At 36.4% G+C, this 20707-nt stretch overlaps 1 protein-coding gene across 3 annotated transcripts in view; it reads right to left on the bottom strand.

Annotated features, from left to right (window-relative positions):
* Positions 1-237: 237 nt before the first annotated feature.
* The window catches only part of LOC136830541 (copper homeostasis protein cutC homolog), a 190566-nt gene continuing 170096 nt past the window's right edge, over positions 238-20707 (bottom strand). For all 3 annotated transcript variants that reach the window (XM_067090060.1, XM_067090057.1, XM_067090065.1), the window contains 5 exons: positions 16881-17057; positions 9040-9211; positions 8476-8585; positions 5179-5349; positions 238-444 (listed from right to left, as the gene is read on the bottom strand). In XM_067090060.1, the coding sequence (XP_066946161.1) occupies positions 333-444; positions 5179-5349; positions 8476-8585; positions 9040-9211; positions 16881-17056 (741 nt within the window). In that variant the 5' untranslated portion in view covers position 17057 and the 3' untranslated portion in view covers positions 238-332. The remainder of the gene's footprint in view (positions 445-5178; positions 5350-8475; positions 8586-9039; positions 9212-16880; positions 17058-20707) is intronic.

Genomic DNA, 20707 nt, shown 5'->3' with positions numbered 1-20707 from the left:
ATACCAAATTGGTAATTCCTTTTGGGAAACTAGATATGTATTCTTATTACCATATTTTATGGGTTTCTCAGTGTTTAAAAAAAAAAAAATTGAAGCTTTATTGTATGCAGTAAGTATTTACTGTCTTTTATCATGTATTATTTAGAATAAGCATTGAACTGACCCATTTCAATAAGAGGCTTGGATTTGCTTCTCCTGTTAGAATACAATACTTGGAAAGATTAGTAAAACTACACGGACAAAATAATGGTGTATTTCACTTTCAACAGGAACTACTGCTACAAAGCTATGGAAAGTTTCTTATCACATTATAAAAATGGCTGATGTCTGATTCAATTTAAAGCTTCCTTTATTTTTTTCACCTCCTCCTTGCAAGTCACCCAGATTATGCAGTCATCATTCAAACCCATCTTTGGTCCACACTTGTTTGATGAGCCAACAGTTCTAAAACAGAAGAAAAATTATATCAAGAACAGGTATCACATCATAACAAATTTCAAAAGTCTGAGTGAAAAAGTGCACAGCTCAAATAAATGGTAACCTTATATGTGGAGACATGTTCAATTTGATTTTAATGTGGCCTTTGGCTTGGTTAACAATATGGCACTTACAGTGGTCTTTGCAGCTGGGATGTTGGCAGCTACATAGGTCCATTGTCTCATTTGCTGTTTCTTAATAGCTTTATGGTGGTGTGAGTGCAAAGTTGAGAGATAAGATGGGTTATGAATGGATAGTGGAATGGCTTCTATTTGAAGCTGATACAGTATTGATTGGGATAATGAGGAGAAACTGCAGAAACTAGTGAAACATTTTTAAGTGTTTGTAAGAAGAGAAGGTTGATAGTGAATGTGAACAAAATTAAGTTTACATGATAAATGTAACAAAAATGTAAGAAGAGAATGCTGAAAGTGAACGTAAACAAAATTAAGGCTGCCAACACAGATGAGGTAATGATTGGTTAATATGTATAGTAAAAGAATGAAAACAGTTGATTCATGTAGATATATGGGAGTAAATGTACAGTAATGGATAATTGTAGGATGAGATTAGATGTGAATAACAGAACAGGTAAGCAATGAATGTAGCAAGGTGTTTTCAAAAGATTGCAAAGAAACTTGGAATGTTCACAGAAGCCTAGGTAGAAGTATAAAAGAGGGTTGCTGAACCATCTCTCCTTATGGAAATCTAGGGTGAATGTTGAATGTGAATAAAAAAAAAAAGGCTGAAGCTACTGAGATTAACTGTTAGCATAATATTTGTGGCAAAGTGGTTAGCATAGGTGAAAGGATGATTCAAGAGTGTTCTGATATGGTTTGGCCATGAGGAGATAATGGAGGATGATAAGCAGGTGAAAAGTTTATAATTCATAAGTGCTATAAAAGAGGAAGAGAAAAATACCAAGAAGCACTCAAAAGAGCAGCTAAATAAGTAATTTCATCCTAATACCTCTTTTGCACCACTCTCAAGCCCTTCCTATGTTGTAATGTCCTCCAGCCTTTCTACACTTCAGAATTACCAACCTTCCATCCTTTCTTTCTTTTCCTATAAACAAACCCTTTCAAAACATTCTTGGTCTGTTCTTTCATTTGGTCCGTTCTTTCATTACTATTTTAAACACTACTGTGTATTTCCACATTTCTCACCTTTTACATTTATTCTTGGTACACACACACACACACACTACTGTATATACATAAACAATCAAATTTTCCACCTGCACTTCACATCCATACAGAAAACTAGGTCAACAATCCCTTCAAACATCCCAACCTTGGCTTCCGCTAATACAAGTTTACACCTTTTGCACACAACCTACTACCGTCCTTGCTTCATCCAATCTTCTGGTTCACTTCTCTCACCTTACCATCATCTGAAATATTTACTCCCAAATACCTAAACCAAACTACTGCTTTCATTCTCCCATATTTCATATTAATAATTCATTTGCTCCATCTTCCTGATTTTCATTTACCTAACCTTACCCTTGCTCACATTTACTCTCCACTTCTGTCCTTGGGAACAATTGCAACTCTTTCACTAGTCCCTATATTTTCTGTTAAATACTGCTAATTGATACTGTATCATCTGCAAACATCAGTTACTCAACACATAATTCATGAGCTACCTTCTTATCATACAATTTTGCACCTACACCTACCTCCTTTTCCCTCCCATTTTCACACACTTCTTTTATCATTTCATCATGGACAAATTCCCAAGATCCTTCATACCACTGTCAAGAAGCTTTGCTAAAACCTACAAAAAACAACGCTCATTATCTTAAGTTACTAGCATCTCCCTTAAGAATTTCTTGTTAAAATCTACCTCCAGTGTTGACCATACCACTGCTATCCTGGGAAAAGAGTCATCATGAGGTAAAGATTCAACTTCTGGAGGGGCTTGACAGGCATGTAATGTGCAGCAGCCTATTTGTAAATCCTATCAAAATCACATCTGGAAAGGGATAAAATCTATGGAGTAGCCATGGGTTTCTCAAAACATGATTTAAGAAATAATTTGTTAGCATTATCATGCATGACACCCATAGAAGCTGCTGTATGAAGCTCAAAACCTCATGAAAATCTTCACATTTTATGGTAGAGTAAGGCACAGCTGCTGACATCCTCCCTATACAACTCCAGTCTTTTAGAAGCTCACATCACATTGTAGAATTTTAAAAAGGTTATGAAACGTCTGCTCATATTCCGAAAAGCTAATATAATATCTGTCAGTGAGTTAGCACATTTTCTTAAGCTTAGGGAATTGGGCACCAATTGTTTCTGCTGTACTGATCTAGAAGAAAAACCATTACACTGAAAAGAATCCATCACTGCTAATGAAGAAGTATCTAGAGAAATAAGGATATGAGCATACTCATAATAGTCAGAGTGTCTGTTTAAACAAGAATCACACTCTTAAAAAGGTTACTTTAGTCAGAGGTTACTTTAGTCCTAGATACAGCTTCTGTGACAGGAATGGATATTCTAGCACAAGTGCATCCCTGCTCAGATCCCATCAATCTTGGGAGAGAACAAGAAAACAAATTTTGCATCTGAATCAAGATCTGCAGATCCTCTATTACATTCCTGACCAATATTCTAAATGCTGCTCCTGCTGGAGAAAGTGTGCATAACCTGAGCACAAGCCATACCTGGTTTTTACCTATAAAGGGAGAAACTGCAAAAAAATAAGTGAGATTCTGCAAGTACAGGCAGATGCAAGCTTTTACACAAGAGAAACAAATCCACTGAAACTAGTAGTGCCACTAAAACTGTGTGAAAAAGAGAGAGAGAGAGACAATGATCTGTGATCACCACACCTGGAAGGCCACCCTGCATGAGGAACTAGAAACATGGTCACACTTCTTTGACTGAATACTCACACAAAAGCACATTCAACCTATGAAAAAAGATTTGATAAAGCAGTAGGCTCAAGAACTTTCCCTCTGACAACAAATACAATCAGAGTTGCTTGCCGGAAATTAAACTTCACCCTGAAACTTCACCCTGAGTATTACAGGTACCTGAAAAAAAGGAAACCTTACAGATATCAAAGGGGGTATCTTAGAAACTACCTGTATTACAGGAGCAGGCAAAACTTGTGTGCAAGTGGTTGCTAGTGCTAACCTCAGGCATTACAAGCAGGCACAGGAAAGAGATCTGAGTAACAATAGCACTAGTAACAGTTACATCTACCTGTTCAACAGGCTCAAGAACTGGGGTTAATGATTTTGTATTGCTAGCTACAAGTGATGCAGGCTTATGTGGTCAGGTGGGATGGGATGCATCTCCATGCTCATAGCAGGAACTTGCAACCACTGTACTTGCTTAGGAAAAGGTGGAATCACCTCATTCATCCAACTCTGAAGAAGAAGCTACATCATCCTTTAAATCCTGTCAGGAGTTATATAAATTATCCTTCTTTTGTTTATGTAAGGTAAAAAGCAAAGAATATGGAACTCCTGTATTGTTTACTGATAACTTTAATAACTTTTAAAAGGCATGGCCTAACCTCGCCAAGCAAGATATGGTATCCATAAAAAATTGCAGTAACGAAACCATCAACAAGCAGAAACAATTTGTGAAAACTATCAGAAAAATTACTAATCATTTCACCTATCCATGAAGCTAATAAGCATACAGTATTCATAAGGCATACACACACTTCACAAAATACACAAAAGTTTAACAAATATATACTGAAAGAAAACTTCATTTACGATTGTGTAAAGCTGGGAAAGTACTAACTGGCATAAAAGCCCTAACCCATCAAATGCCACTCCAAAACTACCAAGAAAGACACAACTTGAATGATTTTACCACTGGGACACACAGTTAAGACATCATCAAGTGAAGGGGGTACAAAACAAATTACTGTTTTAACTGAATATCTGACAGAGCTGCAACTTGACTTAAAATTCTGGGGTCTGGCAATCAAACTTCTGAGCAAGTTTAAAATTTCAACTTCACAGTCTGGTTAAAATATCAAAAAATAATATGTACTGTCATGTTCTTTTCCCACTCTCCTGGTCCTCTCCTTACCATTACCAGGTTGCCATAGACTCAGGTAAGCTTATCATCACTGCATTTCCTTTTGTTTTTATCAAATTGCACATCGTTGTTGATGGTTCTCAGACTTTTCCATAATTTGCCTTCTTATGGGTCATTTGAGCCTTTTAACATGTTACCAATATACAGTATTCTCCATTAGTCACTCTGTCATACCAACATCCTTACTATGTTCTTTCATTCAGATTTTCAAAATGCTACCACTGTTTTATTATTATTTTCTGTTCATCAATATTTTTTTCATTTCCATCTTTTATATACAGTAATTTTCACCTTTCATCACCTTTTTCATCTTTCCTTTTCCTACTGTACTAGGAAGTCCTAAATCCCATTTGAATGTTATATTCAAAACACATTTTTTTTTTATTTAAGTGTAGCAAAGACCAAAGATTATATCACAAACAGAGAAAAATTAGAATTCACCAAAGACTGTAATACAAGAATGGCAACCAAATATGCTTCCTACAAGAGGCTTGGAAATTTTTTGTTAAAAGTATTTTCTCATCTTGTGATATTAATCCTTGATAAACACAAGATGTTGATGGCAAGTCTGCTTCTTAAGAGGCAGGCACTGAAACACATTAGGAATGCATAAGGAACAGAAACTAACCTCTGGATTCTTGCTGATGCATGAAATTCTTGAGCATTAGTTGCTGATGAAAGCAAAGCTGCATTGCTAGACTTGATTCCAGCTCCTGCCATAACTGATATACGGCCCTTTGATGCAGCCACTAGTTGAGCAATATTGTCTGAGCCTTCTACAGCACTGGCCTGTCCTCCACTGTCAGGATAATTAAGTAATTTAAGAGTAAATAACAACTAAAGTAAATACACCATAGTAATCTCCTATGTTTATCAAATTCAAGGCAGTAGGTTTATCAAATTCAAAGCAGCTATGATAAAAATATCAATGATATTCTTACATGGTCTACCATTTCATTTTCATAGGTTTAAGAGAAACTTTTGTTTTCCTAATTTTCATTAAACATATTAAACATCCATACAAAGTCATTAGCTACACTAATTCAGTGACTTCTATGGTGATTTAAATAAGCTGTGTTTGTAGATTCATTTATGAATTTGTAGTTTTAAATGAAAATTTGTTTTTATTTGTAACAATCCATTAGTTTACAACTGCCTGTCCTGCAGTCAGTAGCTCCTTTTAGGTAAACCTGAAAAGACAAAACAAAAATCCCTACCACCTGCTAGTTATGCATCTAGAACCCACGGTGCCACTGGTGGTAATTAAGTATAGAACAGTAATTTCATATGTTTTCTAGACTACATGAAATAACAGGTTGGGAGGCAGGCACTTTCTTTAAACTGATGGGTTTGTGTTGGAAAAAAATTTAAATGCTCCTCTGTTTTAACACGACCTTATTAATTTACAATTGCCTGAGTAGCTCTTTAGGTTGTAAGGCTTCTTGCATCAAAACAAGAGTAACAAGGGTGACAAGGTATGCAGCCACCTGAGTGTGACTAACTAAGAAACTTGATTTTTATACTAGTCAAAACTTGGACTGCTACTTCATAGGAGGGTCATGGTTTGTGTTACCAAGGCTGATAAAATTAAAATGAGTTCACATCTAAAATGAATTCACATCTAATTCACTGAAAAGGCACTCTCAAATAAAAATGGAAAATGTACAGAAGATAAAGATCTCCATGAAGCACCATTCATAAAGAATGAACTCCCAAATTCTAGCATATGGTATTGGGTATTTAAGAATTAGACACACAGCCAGACATGGATACTGAACTTTGTGCTCATAAATTTTGCTGTATATCTGCTAAAATAAAATGTAACTCACTAGAACACTAAAAGAATACCTATTCAAAATGAAGTAAGCAGTTCTAATAAAAAGCAGTCATTCAAAGGTAAAAGGTATTCTTAAAATAGTTGGGAACAATAGCAAGGCACTTAAAAGCACTTTCTGCCCATAAGGGGAAAGTACTCCTCAACAAATTTAAAATAAGATAAATCATGCACTAAATCATTACCATGGCATACATAAGACAGTCAACTGGAAAAATCTGGATGAAAGATGAAAACAAGTGTTAAAATAAAGACTCCAGGAAGTAAAACATTCAGTGTTTCTTGCTTGGCAGACACAGGATTCTTATCTGGCTAGGCAATGGGGTTCTCCTTTTGGAGTGTGCCTAAAAGGGGCTGCTGACTGCATGATAGGTAGTTTTAAATCAATGGAGTTGTGTTAAAACAAAAACATTTGGCTATGGAAATATGCAGTTGTTACCAATTTTGTGTACTTTTGACAATATCTCATTATGCAACCAAAATCTAAGAAACCATCACATGTAGATTCCTTCCATCACAGCTTGCATCCTTAACAGTTTTGAAGTAAAAAGAAAATACTGTATCTGTATGACCAACAGAAACACTATCAAAACTGTACAGCTGTATTGCATTTCACAAATGAGCTATTAATACAGAAGGCATCATGTACAATGTAAAGAAGACACATTTCAAAGAAATTTTGTGACAATTATAATCTTCATATACTAGCAGAATGGCTACAAATTTAGATACAGCAAAATGATAACTGTTTAGAGGATAAATCATCTTATGCATTGCTTTCTTATGTAGCAAACTTCCTGAGAACACTATAAACTTGCAGGTTGCTCTACTGCCATGTGACACTTCCATTCTCATTTTGTCACTGCTGGTGCTGTGCTGTTCAGTGGTATGAATCCCAGTGAAACTGTTCACTTTTCTCATTCATTATTAAACTGCATAAAGTTTTGTGTTAGCACAATACTGTTTTTTCATTTGGCATTTCACAGTGCACCTAACAAAACTAACACATTTTCATGATTATACACATTTGATGTTCATAAAGTGTAACTCTGTTTGTTCTACGATTATATGTTATTATTCTGAATAGATGCCAATCAGCCTAACACAGGTTTGGGGCCACAGTACAAATGCCTGTGTCAGGTTGTTGCTGTACTCTGTGTATAAAGCTCAGTTACAGAGGTGAGTTTCTATTTCAAGTACAGTTTCAATTATTTCTTCTCATTAGTTCTCTAGTTTTAAGCTATCATTCATTTTACCTCTATGCTAACAGTACCAAGACTTAATGTACTGCAAACTGTTTGAATAACAAACTGCTATTACTAAAGACTATAATGAAAATCTTATGATACAGCAGTACACACATTATATCTAAGATGGGTATTATAAATGTAATTAAAATTTCTGAGGGACATTTTTGCTATTCATTTGTTTTCTGATATCAAACAAATGGCAATAAACTAGAAAATACTCAGTTTACTGAACTTCAAAATTTAAACAACCAAAAATACTCTGGAAACAGTGCATCAACAATGAAGAAAAACTGGCTGAATCAGTATTGACATAATTTACCAAATTGAAAGGAAAGAATAAGCAAATCTTCATAGAGGTTGCCCAATACAGGTGTCTTGCCAGAAGGACTTACAGACATTATCAAAGGTTGTATGTAATACCATCTCCTCAGGTCTTAATTCCACTCAGCTTTCCAACTTCAATTTTTTCCTATTTCAGAAGTAGGAAAAAATTTCCTTGGGCCTGCACCGTCCAGAAATTCAACTCGGTAATCTAGTCTAGTGCTGTACCTATATCCAAATTATTTCTTTAGAAGTGTGGATAGGTGGTAAGCATGAGAAGGTTAGCATATCATAGACTACAAGTAATCATAATTTTATGTAAAATCAAAATTCAGTATGGTGCTGGGTAAGAAAATGGCTTTATTTCTTAACTCTCTGCTGTCTGATATTTGTTGATAACCAATTCTGTACCAAATATACTTAACAATGCTTCTTGCACTTGACCTTCCAGTTAAAATTCTGGATAAGAAATAGTATTTATAATAAAGTGACCTTACAAAGCATTTAAATCTTTTCTTACCTCGTAAGAATTCGGTTATATCCTAAATTTATCACGGTTTCAAGTCCAGCCAGTTGATCAGGGATAAGATCAAAAGCTCTATGAAATGTGCATGGAAGACCATCAGCAGCCTACAAAAAGATTAAGAAAACCAACAGAAATGAATATGAGTACCATGAGTGATAAAATTACATAAAATGTAAAATCATGCAGCCACTTACTCTTGCAACAAATTTTCCCCTCCAGTTTTCAACATGTTACTAAAAAGTTTTCATATACAAAGATATTTTGACAATAAAAATAATAATCTGAAAATTTTGAATAAAGTTCTAAGTACAGTCCATAGCAGCATCATTAAGATATCAGATATCAAAGAAAAAGTTAACTCTCCCATGAAACCACAATAGAATTGCACTACTAGTAATGAAAACAGCAGTTACATACAATAATCACAAAACATACATCAACACAGCTGAGAACTCTTATTCTCAGCTACAAGAATTGATCATTAAAACTTTCCAGAGCTACACTTTGCTACAAAATACTTACAAGTCTTATTTTACTTGCATCTACATCACTGCTTACCTCTTGCACAGATCTAGAGAGTTCCACATCAATTGTTTTATCAGACTTGAGAGCACCAAAAACTATGCCATCTGCACCAGCTTTTACCAGTGCTTTAGTGTCACTTATAATAATTTCTTTTTCTTCTGGTGAGAAAGTCATAGGTCCCCCACGAGGACGAACCATGCAAAACCTAGAACAGAAAATAATTACAAAATTGCAAACAAAATGTCCCTACTAAAAATAACTAATTTGAATATAAAGTGCATGGTCACAACTTTGTATTTAGGGGTACTGCATACAATTTTCCATGAGTGATGGGCTGTAGGCAGAACTGAATACTTTTTCATTTTTGTAGCCTCCTTCTGCCCCAGTCTCATTACTTGCTAAATTTTACTTTTATCTGTTACCTTTCACCTCTTTTTGCCTTGAAGTGTTAATTCAGTAAGTTTACCTTTACCCAAATTTCTACTTCTCATTTATGAATAAATCCTTTAAGTGAGCCCTAAAACACTATAAATGGGACTTAGTTGTCTGGTTAAATTTTCTACAATGAATGAAAAGCTTGTCATCATATGAAGTTCTAAATCAAAGGGGTCTGAGTCAGCCCCTAAAATTTTTTTGTCACAGGGAAACACACATATACAGTACAAGGTAAAAAAAAAAAAAGGTCTCTAGGTTACAATATCTTCTGTATGGTAGACCAATTAGAATTTGAAATTGGGTATTTCCAGTTGCAATGAAAATGTGGAGTTCCATTTCTTGTATACCTTTACTTATCAACGTAACTGTTTCAGTCCTACTTGGAGTCAGCTTCATGAACTTGATAAATTTCCTCAATGACTACCTTCATATTTAAGATGTCACCATCCATGGCTATGAACTGCTCTGATCCTGCACTGGTCATCTGGTGAGTTACTGGATATGTTAACACTGAGGGATCATTTACAGAGATATGGATGCTTTATCTCTCTAGAGAATGCAGACTGCACATGACTTTGCTCTAAGCTGTATGAAAATGCCTTCTAATGGACATAATGCCTTTTGAAAAGAGGACAAGGAAGTGATGCAGTCAGTAACTTACTCCTTTATTACTTTTGGATGGTTTAATGGTTCCTTGTTCCCCCAAGATACAGATTCAGTTGGTGACAAGAAATCTAATACTGTAGCCTTATCTATCATAGTCTTTGGGCCATCAACTGCAATAAGAAAACATTGCTCCCTCCTTAAGAAGACCCCTTTCTGATGTGAAACAAACTATAGTCATCAACTAGGTTGTGCCCCACAGAGTAATGATCCCATTCTCCTCAGTTCTTGAGTGTCAAGAGTCTCCCTTATGAATATGTATTATTTCATGGATGTATATATTTTCTCAAGAGTAAAGAACTCTTGTAAAAAGGCCCTGAGAACCCAATACAGTAATTCACTAGAGGTCATGTATGTCTTTAAACAGGGACTAAAAAATGCCAATATATGCTACCACAGCAGCCGGATGCATCATACTTGACCAATGTCTCTGAAAGGCTAAGTATGATGCTTACACAAAGTACTGTTGTTAGCTGACACCTAAAGACACATGAAGACAAATAAACTGTATGAACTCTAAAAACTCTAGAGCTGTTTACAGGACATAGCACACTGAAGTCTATGCTGTAGTGTAAAGATGCACTTGTGCAATTCTTGATTTCAGGGCTCTCTGACACTTACATCTTCATTTGATGTTTTAGGTAGTTATTCATCCTTAAAGTGCTACCCCCAAAGTAAGTAATTTAATTGTCCAGCGTTTACATCAGTACAGTATACAATCATTTTCTTGTAGCCCTTCAAAGAAGAGAGAGAGAAGTGGCACACAATCTCAACAATGTTTCAGACACCACAATTCCTACATCTTTCAGGATTCCATGAAGGATTCAAAGATTAGGAGGAAAGACAAAATAATAGGTGATACTTTTGACCTATCTGATTTCAAAGGTGATGTAAATTGCTCATCACACTTGATGCCTTTACCCTTATCCTTCTTGCTAAAGTAAGTGTTCTTACATTACAAAGAGGCTATGTTTTTTGCTTGGTTTGCATGATGAAAAGCAAAAGCTACTGAACAGCTTTTGAGGAAACTTAATAACCTTTGTTTTGGGATTACAACCTAAGGACTGAATTTTTCATATCATCTTTACCTGGAACATATTTATCCCCTCGAGGAGGCATTCAACAAATGTTACCAACAATTTTCATTGAAATATGTTCATACATTATACATATATTTGGTAAAACACAATCACATGCAATAAGACACAGGTAAAGGTAAATGTTATGGGATCAAGGAAGTTGGCATTAGCAGAGGTATGTTCTCTCTGACAACCAACAGATGACAGATTTAGCACATTAGGTGAAACCTGACAATTTGTTGCCACCTTATTCAGTCACAAGAGGAGCAAATGAAGCCTGCAGCTCTAGAACTGTAGATATTGCACCCAACAATAATCATATCTAGCATGCATTCAGAAGTCAAAATTCTTGACTCTTTGGGCTGATCTGGAGGATTTTTATGTGAATTATTTACATAAATACGACTTGAATTTGAATAGGCATTCAATAAGACTGAAAACAGTCAGTGGCATACTAAACATTTTCTTTTTATTACTAAGTTAAATAGTGGAGCAAGTGTAAGCAAATTCAATTAAACTCCTAAAAATACAAAGATTCTAGGGTTTAAGTTTAAACCCTAAGAGGTTCTTAACTCAGAAGACATCTTAAACTGAAGAGACAGGATCCTCTAGAAGAATAACACGAGCCTGTAACAACATTCAATACCTTACAGACATGAAAACTTTTGTTATGAGTTCAGATTTTATGTATGACCCCTCCACATACATCTCAACTTTCAGATTTTTAGTTAAGTTCTTGATTATAAAAAAAAAAAAATGAAAAGGAAGGAAGTAGTTTGAATGTATTCAACAAGATACATATAATTACATAAAGTAAAAATATTCAATCCAAGACGGTTACAGTGAACCCCCTATATTCGCGGGGCTAAAATCCGCGAATACTTAAAACCCCTCTAAAAACACTTACAACTGCCAATTTTGATAGTTTAAACAGAAGAAAAACCCTGTACAAATGCTTATACCTGAGTATTTTAATAGTTTTAGCACAAAAAGAGCATTTATTCATGGAAATTATATGAAAATACACTAATTAGTGAATATTTCTCAGTGAAAAATACCGCGAATGGGGGAATTTTCCGCGAATAATGGGTAGATATTTTCCACAGAGAAACGCGCGAATGCGTGAGTCCGTGAATTGTGAGAACGCAAATACGGGGGTGTTTACTGTACATGAAATTTTGAATGATGCAGAAATAACATGAAGAGAATCAAGGTTAGTCAGTTTATTTTATCATCTTTTTCCAATTTGCTCCCCCATACAAATCACCATAAGATTCATGAAACTACCCTCTTGTGGTTGGGGCCCAATTTTTTGGCTTAACATGGCATTATCTTGAATGATTTTTTCTTCCCTTAACACATGAAATCTCAATGTTGACTAACTTTAACCCAGCCCGTCAAATGCAAGACTACTCTCTTACTCCCTTGAGAGTTTGTAGGTTGTACAACTCTTTGGTCCTATGAATTTTTCACTATGCATAAAGGGTTTGGAGATTCATCTTCCTTAATTTTCTTAGCCATTTCAATTTGCCTCCGTTCAAGATATTAGTATGCCTGTTATCTGGGTATACATAACCATCCTTCAATCAGTTATTTTTCAGCAAGGTCCCGCTGAAACCTTAGAAAATATGATTTACCTAACTATCTGGAAAGTAGGTGACTGATGGTTCATGTGCTATACTAACTGAATCAAATAATCTTTTTTTCTTCAAACAGACTGACATGTCAGGAATTCATGTGCAACACACACATAAGTCACAATACACCGTAATAGGTTTGTACTGAATAATTTTTATATGGGATGAATCTGACCTACTGTTAAAGATAGCTTATATCTCCTCACCAATAGGCGAGTCGGTATTCAGACAAAAGAAAAGACTGAATGGCTGTCTGGATGACTGTCTAGTACACCTGTTCTCCACCAGGTGCGTTTTGAACGTTTAAGCTCTTGTCAGAATTCTCCTTGCCACCACTGCATATAGGTGTTCATTGGTATTTCATGTTTTTGGCTGTCAGCTGCTTCCACAGTACTGTACTGTTAGTACATCTGTTCTCCACCAGGTGTGTTTTGAATGTTTAGTCTGTCAGAATTCTCCATGCCACCATTGCATATACTGTAGGTGCTCATAAGTATTTCATGGTTTTATTTGCTGCTTTCACAGTACTGAACTTTCATTTTTCTTATGATGCCTCCAGCTGGAATCAAGGCTAAGAATATCAGGTTCTGGAGGAATGTTTGCCTGTAGGAATGTTTGCTGTGTTAGCAGGATGTTAATGCCTGCTGCATGGGTATAAGGTGTGATCTTAAGGATAGATGTAAGGAAAGTAGGATTTTCAAAGTACTTTCTGCTTAAGTTTGTTAGCATAGGAAGGGAAAGGAAGCAGATAAATTGCAAAAGCAAATATTGAGGTCAGGTCATAAACCTGTCCTTTCTCCCTCTTCTCCAGGTCCTTCGCCTGTAGTTATCACTGCTCAGTCTATGGCTCTTTCCTCTACAAATGCTTCGGCTAGTACTGAGACTTCCTCTTTAGCTCCACCTTCCACTTCCCTTCTGTTCAGGAAAAGCATACTGAGAAGTTAGAACAGGAAGTAAACCTTATTTTGGTCAGTAAAAGGTTTGTCTGAATTTAAGTTAGGGAACCGTTCCAGGTCTCCCATAGTGTGTGATCATGATGACATTCCCTTGTAAGAGGTAAGGTGTTAGTGCCTTCACCCATCATAGCCCAAACCTAGGACTGCCCTTCGACAGTTGGAAGAGTCCACAGCATCTAGTATGAGGTTAACATGATAGGAATATTTATATAGGTATAGATAGTGTTATTAATATAATGTGTCTGTAGTGAGTTGTACTTATTCTGATATTGCACTGACTCAGTGGATTCTTAAACCAATCTCTTTTACATCTACTTCTCAGTATAAATTCTGTCTGTTCTTTCTTTTTCTCCTCGAAATGCACCTCTTCATTTGTTGCATGCTGTTTCTTTGGCTATTGGCGAATCTCTTCCTTCTGCCCCTATTAATGTTTCTCATTCCAATCCTACCATGCTTACAGTATCTCTTGTTGTTTCCAAGCTAGTTATTATTCTAGTTACTTAGCTTCCTAAGGCTGTGTCATATGGGAATGCTCTCAAGTCCCGTTTTTCTTTGGCGCCTGTTTTCTGTTGCTCAGCCAACTTGTGTCGACTCTGGTAATTTGCTTCAGACTGCATTTCCCTGTATCCCTTTCACTGGGTCACAGATTCAATGGTCACTCCCGTAGAACTCCTCCTCAGGAAGGTTTTGAATCTGAAGACTCTCCTTCAGGTTGTTAGTGTTTGCTGAAAGCATTGTACTTTACTTTATCCTCGTTTAGTGGAGGAAAGAGGCTATGTAGAGAATATGTCTTGGTTATCATTGAGTATTTCAGCGCCCATTAAGTATTTGGAGAACCCAAGCTTTCTCCTTCAATTAGAGTGCATTTTGAAACTTTTCTCATACTCTGGTGCATACAGCTTCTTTTAAGTCTGCCAGCTCTTGTTTTCCTGGTTTTTTGAAGTCACAGAGAATGGCCTTTTATAATTCCAGAGCTTTACCAATACTTAAGCTATCTTCAGTCGAAGATTAATTTTCCTTGTCTGTTTCATTCCTATGAAGAGACACACTTGAGACTGACAAGAGCTTCGGATGTGCCGAGACGTAGTTAGTTGTCCCCGTCTCTGTTTAGATTATTGAAGTTTTATCTTTTGCTGAATATTTGCTCAGTATGGTTGCCTCTTCTCTGCACCAGCTAGAGAGGTTGAGGTACCAACTTAGTGTGTTTGTGGAGCCAGCTTAGGGACTTTGTGGTGCCAGCTTAAAATGTTTGTGGCACCAGTGGGATTTTAACAAGGAAGAGTGTTAGAGTTTTTGACTTGCATGGTCAAAGCCACTTCTGACGTTGCAGGCAAATGTTTTCATGCTTATACTAACTCGGTTTTCAAGAAATGAGAACAGTTATTCTCCTGTCTGTTGTAAAAGGCTTATTCTGCACAGAAAAGGGCAGCTGTTTTGGTTTCTCCTTTTGGTCGCCTTCTGAGCTGACTCTCCTTTACGACAATAAGGGGGTATATGTTGGTACAAGTCGTACTTCTTTTTCAACAGGTATTTTATACCTTGAGGGGATCTGTTCAGCCATCAGGTTTTGGTAGGATACCAATTGCACTGGCTTAATCTTATAAAGCCATTCCTTTGTGTCTTCTCCAGCAGAAGTATCTCGTTCTCAGTAGGAAGCTGTAATTAGAGAGAATGCAATGGAGCCGGTGTCAATAATTCACTTGCATTTTACCTCTGACTTTTTCCTAGCACCATAAGCAACTAGAGATTGGTGCCCAGTGTTGGATGTACCAAGACTGTACCACTTTATGCATCTGTCCCCATTCTTTTCAGTTTTTTCCAGATGGTTTATTGACTTTCCAAAAGAACAATTGGATATTTTGGTGGACATGCAGGATGCATTTTCCTCATACAGTATTAATACATCGTAAGTCATGCAAGTTCCTTCTTTCTGTATTTGCAGGGACAGTATTGCTGTTCAAGGCGCTTTATTTCAGCTCATGTACAGCGCCTCAAGTATTCACAAGGAATTTGTTGCCCATACACAGATGGTGCCATCTTTTAGGAGCATGAATTCTTTTCTACTGAGTCAACTGTCGACAGTACATTATTCTGAAGGCCAAGGATCTGTTGCTCTACCTGGCCCAGTCTCCGTTCTTTATTATTTTCAGTCAACTTCCTTAACTCCTCCTCAGTCCATTCTTCATCTGGTGGTGATGGTATATTTTTGCAATTTGCAGTCTTTTCTGTCAGAAAACAAATAGGTAGTTCTTGTTTCTTAGAGAATTTTAGCCCTTCAGGAAGCTTCCTACGTGGTAATGGCTTTCTTTGTTAGGAACATGGCCTCGCTGGAGAATGTGTCAGAATAATCAGGCACAATTACAGTGCAGTCTTGGCACAATACTGTAGACTGCAACTTACAGACAGAAAACATTCATTAAACCATCACTGTTGCCAGGTTCTGTAGGAGGGTCACTGAAACTATGAGCTATCAAGTTTACTCTTAAACCAACATCCAGGTTCCGTTTTTCCCTCCATCTTGTAACACAAAACAAAGAGTTTTGACAAGTGTCATTATGCTGACTCACAACACACCATGGAATGGTCAGCATTACGCCTGGGAAACCTTACAGAGATGTCAGAATGTTGGAAAGACCACTGAAGATTCCTAGTAGGTTTATCTCTCAGAACTTGAACACTTGGCTATATGGATGAGTTTCTACAATGCAAACACCTGGTCAGAAACTAAGTCATAGCAGAAAGATGGCTACTTTGTGAAAATGCTGACTAGCCTATCAGTGCAGAAATATAAGCTATCTTTAACAGTAGGTAAATATCAAAATAATAAATTTTATTATGAATTTTTTTTTTAAATTATGTTTTTGTGCTAAGGTATTCTATCATGAGTAGTATTCAAGTTTATCGCATATGTAATCCACCATACTTTTAGTGTTTAAAACAATTTCAAGTAACTTTTAAGCTGTCACTTAACACTTTAAAATATAATTCTTGACAAGAATTGTAAAGAAGAAACCTGTGTGATGTAAAATTGTCTTTTAAAAATCAAAATTATAGAGATTATTAAAAGAATATAGCACAAACTGGTCTTGCTGTACATTACATACACATCAACAGATCTTGGTGCAATGGCCTTCTTCACAACAGTTAAAAGTCCTAATGTTGGCGTCAAACCTCCTTCAGATAAGGCAGCACATAATTCTAGACGGTCTGCTCCACCCTCAGCTGCTGCTATGGCTGATTCTACAGAATCAATACACACCTCTAGCTTCTTGGGCCCCATTCTGAAAATGTACAAAATAGGTAAGTGGGAAAGATTTCCAGTTGAATGCTACTTATTTATATCTAAACAGTTATTCATTAAATAAAGCATAAGCACAGCAAAATATAAAGCATAAATGAATTCACCATGCAATAATAAGGGTTTTGATTCCCGAAGTGAAAATGCCCTTTACTCTGGACAGACAAATGCCAAAAAGTTGTCATATAGTACTCTTCATCATTGAGTCACCCTTCAGTTAGGAAGGTGTAATATAGTTCCTCAATTTCTCCTTTATAACATTTTCCAAAATTACATTTGTATTCATATTAAAACAAAATTTCCTAATAAATTCCTTGATGTTTGAGGTTCATGGGTGATGGATAATATCCACAATAACTCATAAGAAAAGTCCTCAATAATACATATAATGTATCGGTTAAAATCTAAATTCACAGGAAGATTCCTAAAAAGTTGCTATATGAATATGGTCAGTTTAACACTAACTCATCACTTTCACCTTAGCCATTTGAACACATGCTCCAGGCACTCCAATTCCAGTACAAAAATGGAGAACCATTCCTCTCATATTCCCATTGGTTAGTGTGATGAAAACTGGTTTACAAAATGAGCCCCTAAATTTGATGTTCCAGAAATTTAAGGGAAGTTTCCAAACATAGAGGACTTAACCACCTCTCCCTTCTTCTGTAGCCCAGGAAATTTCTCCAGAAACCTTCAGGAATATTGTAACACCTCCCTCTGCTACTTGAGTCATGTACACATCATGTTTTACATTAGATACTGACAGAATATTATGCTGTAACACTAAAAATTGAGGATACATTTCAAGGAAGCCTTCAAGTCATTGGGAAAAGTAAACTCAGAAATGTTACTTAACAAGTGAAGTTTCCCCTTTTGTTTATGGTTTTGTCTTTACAGTGTAGTTCTGATGGCCTGTTTATCTTGTGCCATTCATCCTAATACCTTAGATCCTGAAACATAAGTACCGTATGTATATCAGTACATATATACAGGCAGTCCCCGGTTACAACGCTTTTCAAATATATTCATCAGAAATTATTTCCCAGTTTACGACGCATGTTCTGGGGTTACGACGCGTCATACGCCGATCGGACGGAAGAAATATGGCTCCAAAACGGCAAAATAATAAAAATTTTGAGGTTTTTTTGATGAAAAAATCAATAAAAATGCAGTTTACATCGTTTTCAATACACCCAAAGCATTAAAAGTAAGGTTTTCTTAGGATTGTTGACGATTTTCGACGATTTTTCGGTTTACGACAATTTTCGGTTTACGATGTGGCGGAAAAACAGAACCCCCATCGTAAACCCGGGACTGCATGTACCATATAATGAAGTTATTGTTTTGTGTTAATAGTGTTTTCTGCGGGATTTTAAAATAATTTTTTGTTGTTTGCTAGAGACTTCAGTCACAAGATGAATTTATTATTGGCTATTAGTGTTAATAGTAATCTCTGAAGACTTTGAAAATTCATGAATAACTCTTGAACCCTAAATCTTTACCAAATATTGTTGGCCATAAACTTTATCAATATTTACCGGAAACAGCTGATTTATTGCCAAATCATATACAATACAGTACAGTACAATACACCCTTTTAGTTTTCTGTAAAAGAAAACTATTGAGATGGCTGTGTCTGTCCATCCGCACTTTTTCTGTCCGCCCTCAGATCTTAAGGGATGCAAATTGGTATGTTGATCATCCACCCTCCAATCATCAAACATCCTAAATTGCAGCCCTTTAAACTCAGTAGTTTTTATTTTATTTAAGGTTAAGGTTAGCCATGGATCATGCTTCTGGCACTACTAGAGGTGCCAGCTGCCGACGCATCTTCACTTGACTGCATCTGGGAAGCAACTGAGCACTGCCCAGTCATGGCTGAGAGTTTCATACTGCAGCACATCGAGAGTTTCATACAGCATTATAGGCTGTACAGAAAACTTGATTGCGCCGAAGAAACTTCGGCGCATTTTTTACCTGTTTAATGTAGAATACAGTACAGTGCTAACATTACAAGTTAATAGAGAGAGAGAGAGAGAGAGTATATGTACAAAGGAGATGAAACAAGAGAAGCACTGGTAGGGGTAGGGGTTCTTTGCAGTACAGTAGAGCCAAAAAGATTTTCAGGTGTCAGGGAAGGTGTCTTGAAACAGGAGGATACAGGGAACTGCTCTCTGGACTTTCTACACTTTTTCCAGCATAGCTGCCTGAAAAGCTCTTACATCTAAAGCTGAAGGATGAACAACAGACAAGAGTGGTTCAGTATGTATCTCAGTGTTCACAAGAAAAATAACAGGCCCCAAGTAATGTGATCTAGTATGATGAGCAGGAGTGACAGAGAGATCCCTTCTCTCTGAAGGGGTGGTTACATCCTTGAGCAGACTCACCAAGAGCTTTTGTAAGCTTGATTCCATTTTTTATGCAAATAAATAAGAGGTATTCTCTTTCTCCCCCCCCCTTCCTATTATGGAGAACAAAATGGACCACAGGAATTGTCACACGGCCTCAAAGAGTAGATGAAGCTGAAACAGGAAGCGATAATGATATAGCTGAAGCAGAGGATAATGACCCCTCACCTGAGCACTTTGGGCACTTTTAACACCTCTATAGCTGCTGGTTTATTAAGTTCACAGCTTTTAAATGAAACGTCAAGACATAAAATTAGTATTTTTCCACCTGGAAGTAATTCTTTCCACTGATGTCTGCCATCCCTAAAACACACTATTTTGCTAACTAAAGTCAGTTACCAAGATTAGAACAAGAGGAACAAGTGTTCCTTCAAGCTGTATATCCCAAATCCTAAGTTAATATGCTAACTGTCTGCAGTACTAAATGGGAGAATGAGTGCCTCATTGCTGGTTACAAACTAGTGTACAACTTTAAGGTATGGATGCATTCCTGTATTTCGCGCTAATGATTTATGATACCTGAGTCAGATTAGGATGGGTGGTTATATCCCCTCTCAAGTAAGACCTGGCATCATAAGTTGGGTTAGGTTAGATTAGGGAGGGTAAAGTAATATTGCATCCCTACATTTTATTCTATGACTTGTGACTCCTTAAGTCAGGTAAGGTGCAGGGTCAATTGAGTAAAGTCCCCTGGTCAGATAAGATCTGGTAGCCTGGGTTAGGATAAGTTAGAATAGATCCCTGTAATTGGTCTTATCACATCTCTGCACTCTATGTAGTTTGTGACTGATACTGACTATAAATATGAACCATATACAGTATTTTTGACAGCTTATCTTGTGATTTATGCATTTTAGATCATTCTTCTTGGTACAATTTACTCAATTCTGGCTTTACCCATTTTAAAGATCTGAATTCCCCACCAAGATCCTCACACAGGGAGCTGGGGAAACATTTTTAAAACCTGTGTTGTACAAACAATTATGATAAGCAATGCATAAAAAATGTGATAACCTGTTCAAGAATAAATGATTCATAAGTTCATCAAGAGACTGGTAATACAATACATTGACACCTTAATTGCTTGCCAACACGGAATTCAATAATAGAAATGACCGAAGGATGGTCATTTTGACATTTTCTCGATAAGAAATATGAAGGTTATGGATAATAAGTTCTGTATTGACAGATAAAAATATGAAGACTTACATCAATGTCTAAGTCA

The sequence above is a fragment of the Macrobrachium rosenbergii genome, chromosome 4, assembly GCF_040412425.1.
Source record: "Macrobrachium rosenbergii isolate ZJJX-2024 chromosome 4, ASM4041242v1, whole genome shotgun sequence".
Classification (NCBI taxonomy): Eukaryota; Metazoa; Arthropoda; class Malacostraca; order Decapoda; family Palaemonidae; genus Macrobrachium; species Macrobrachium rosenbergii.
The sequence above is the reverse complement of the archived record's forward strand: the minus strand, read 5'-3'. Positions and strand labels throughout refer to the sequence as shown.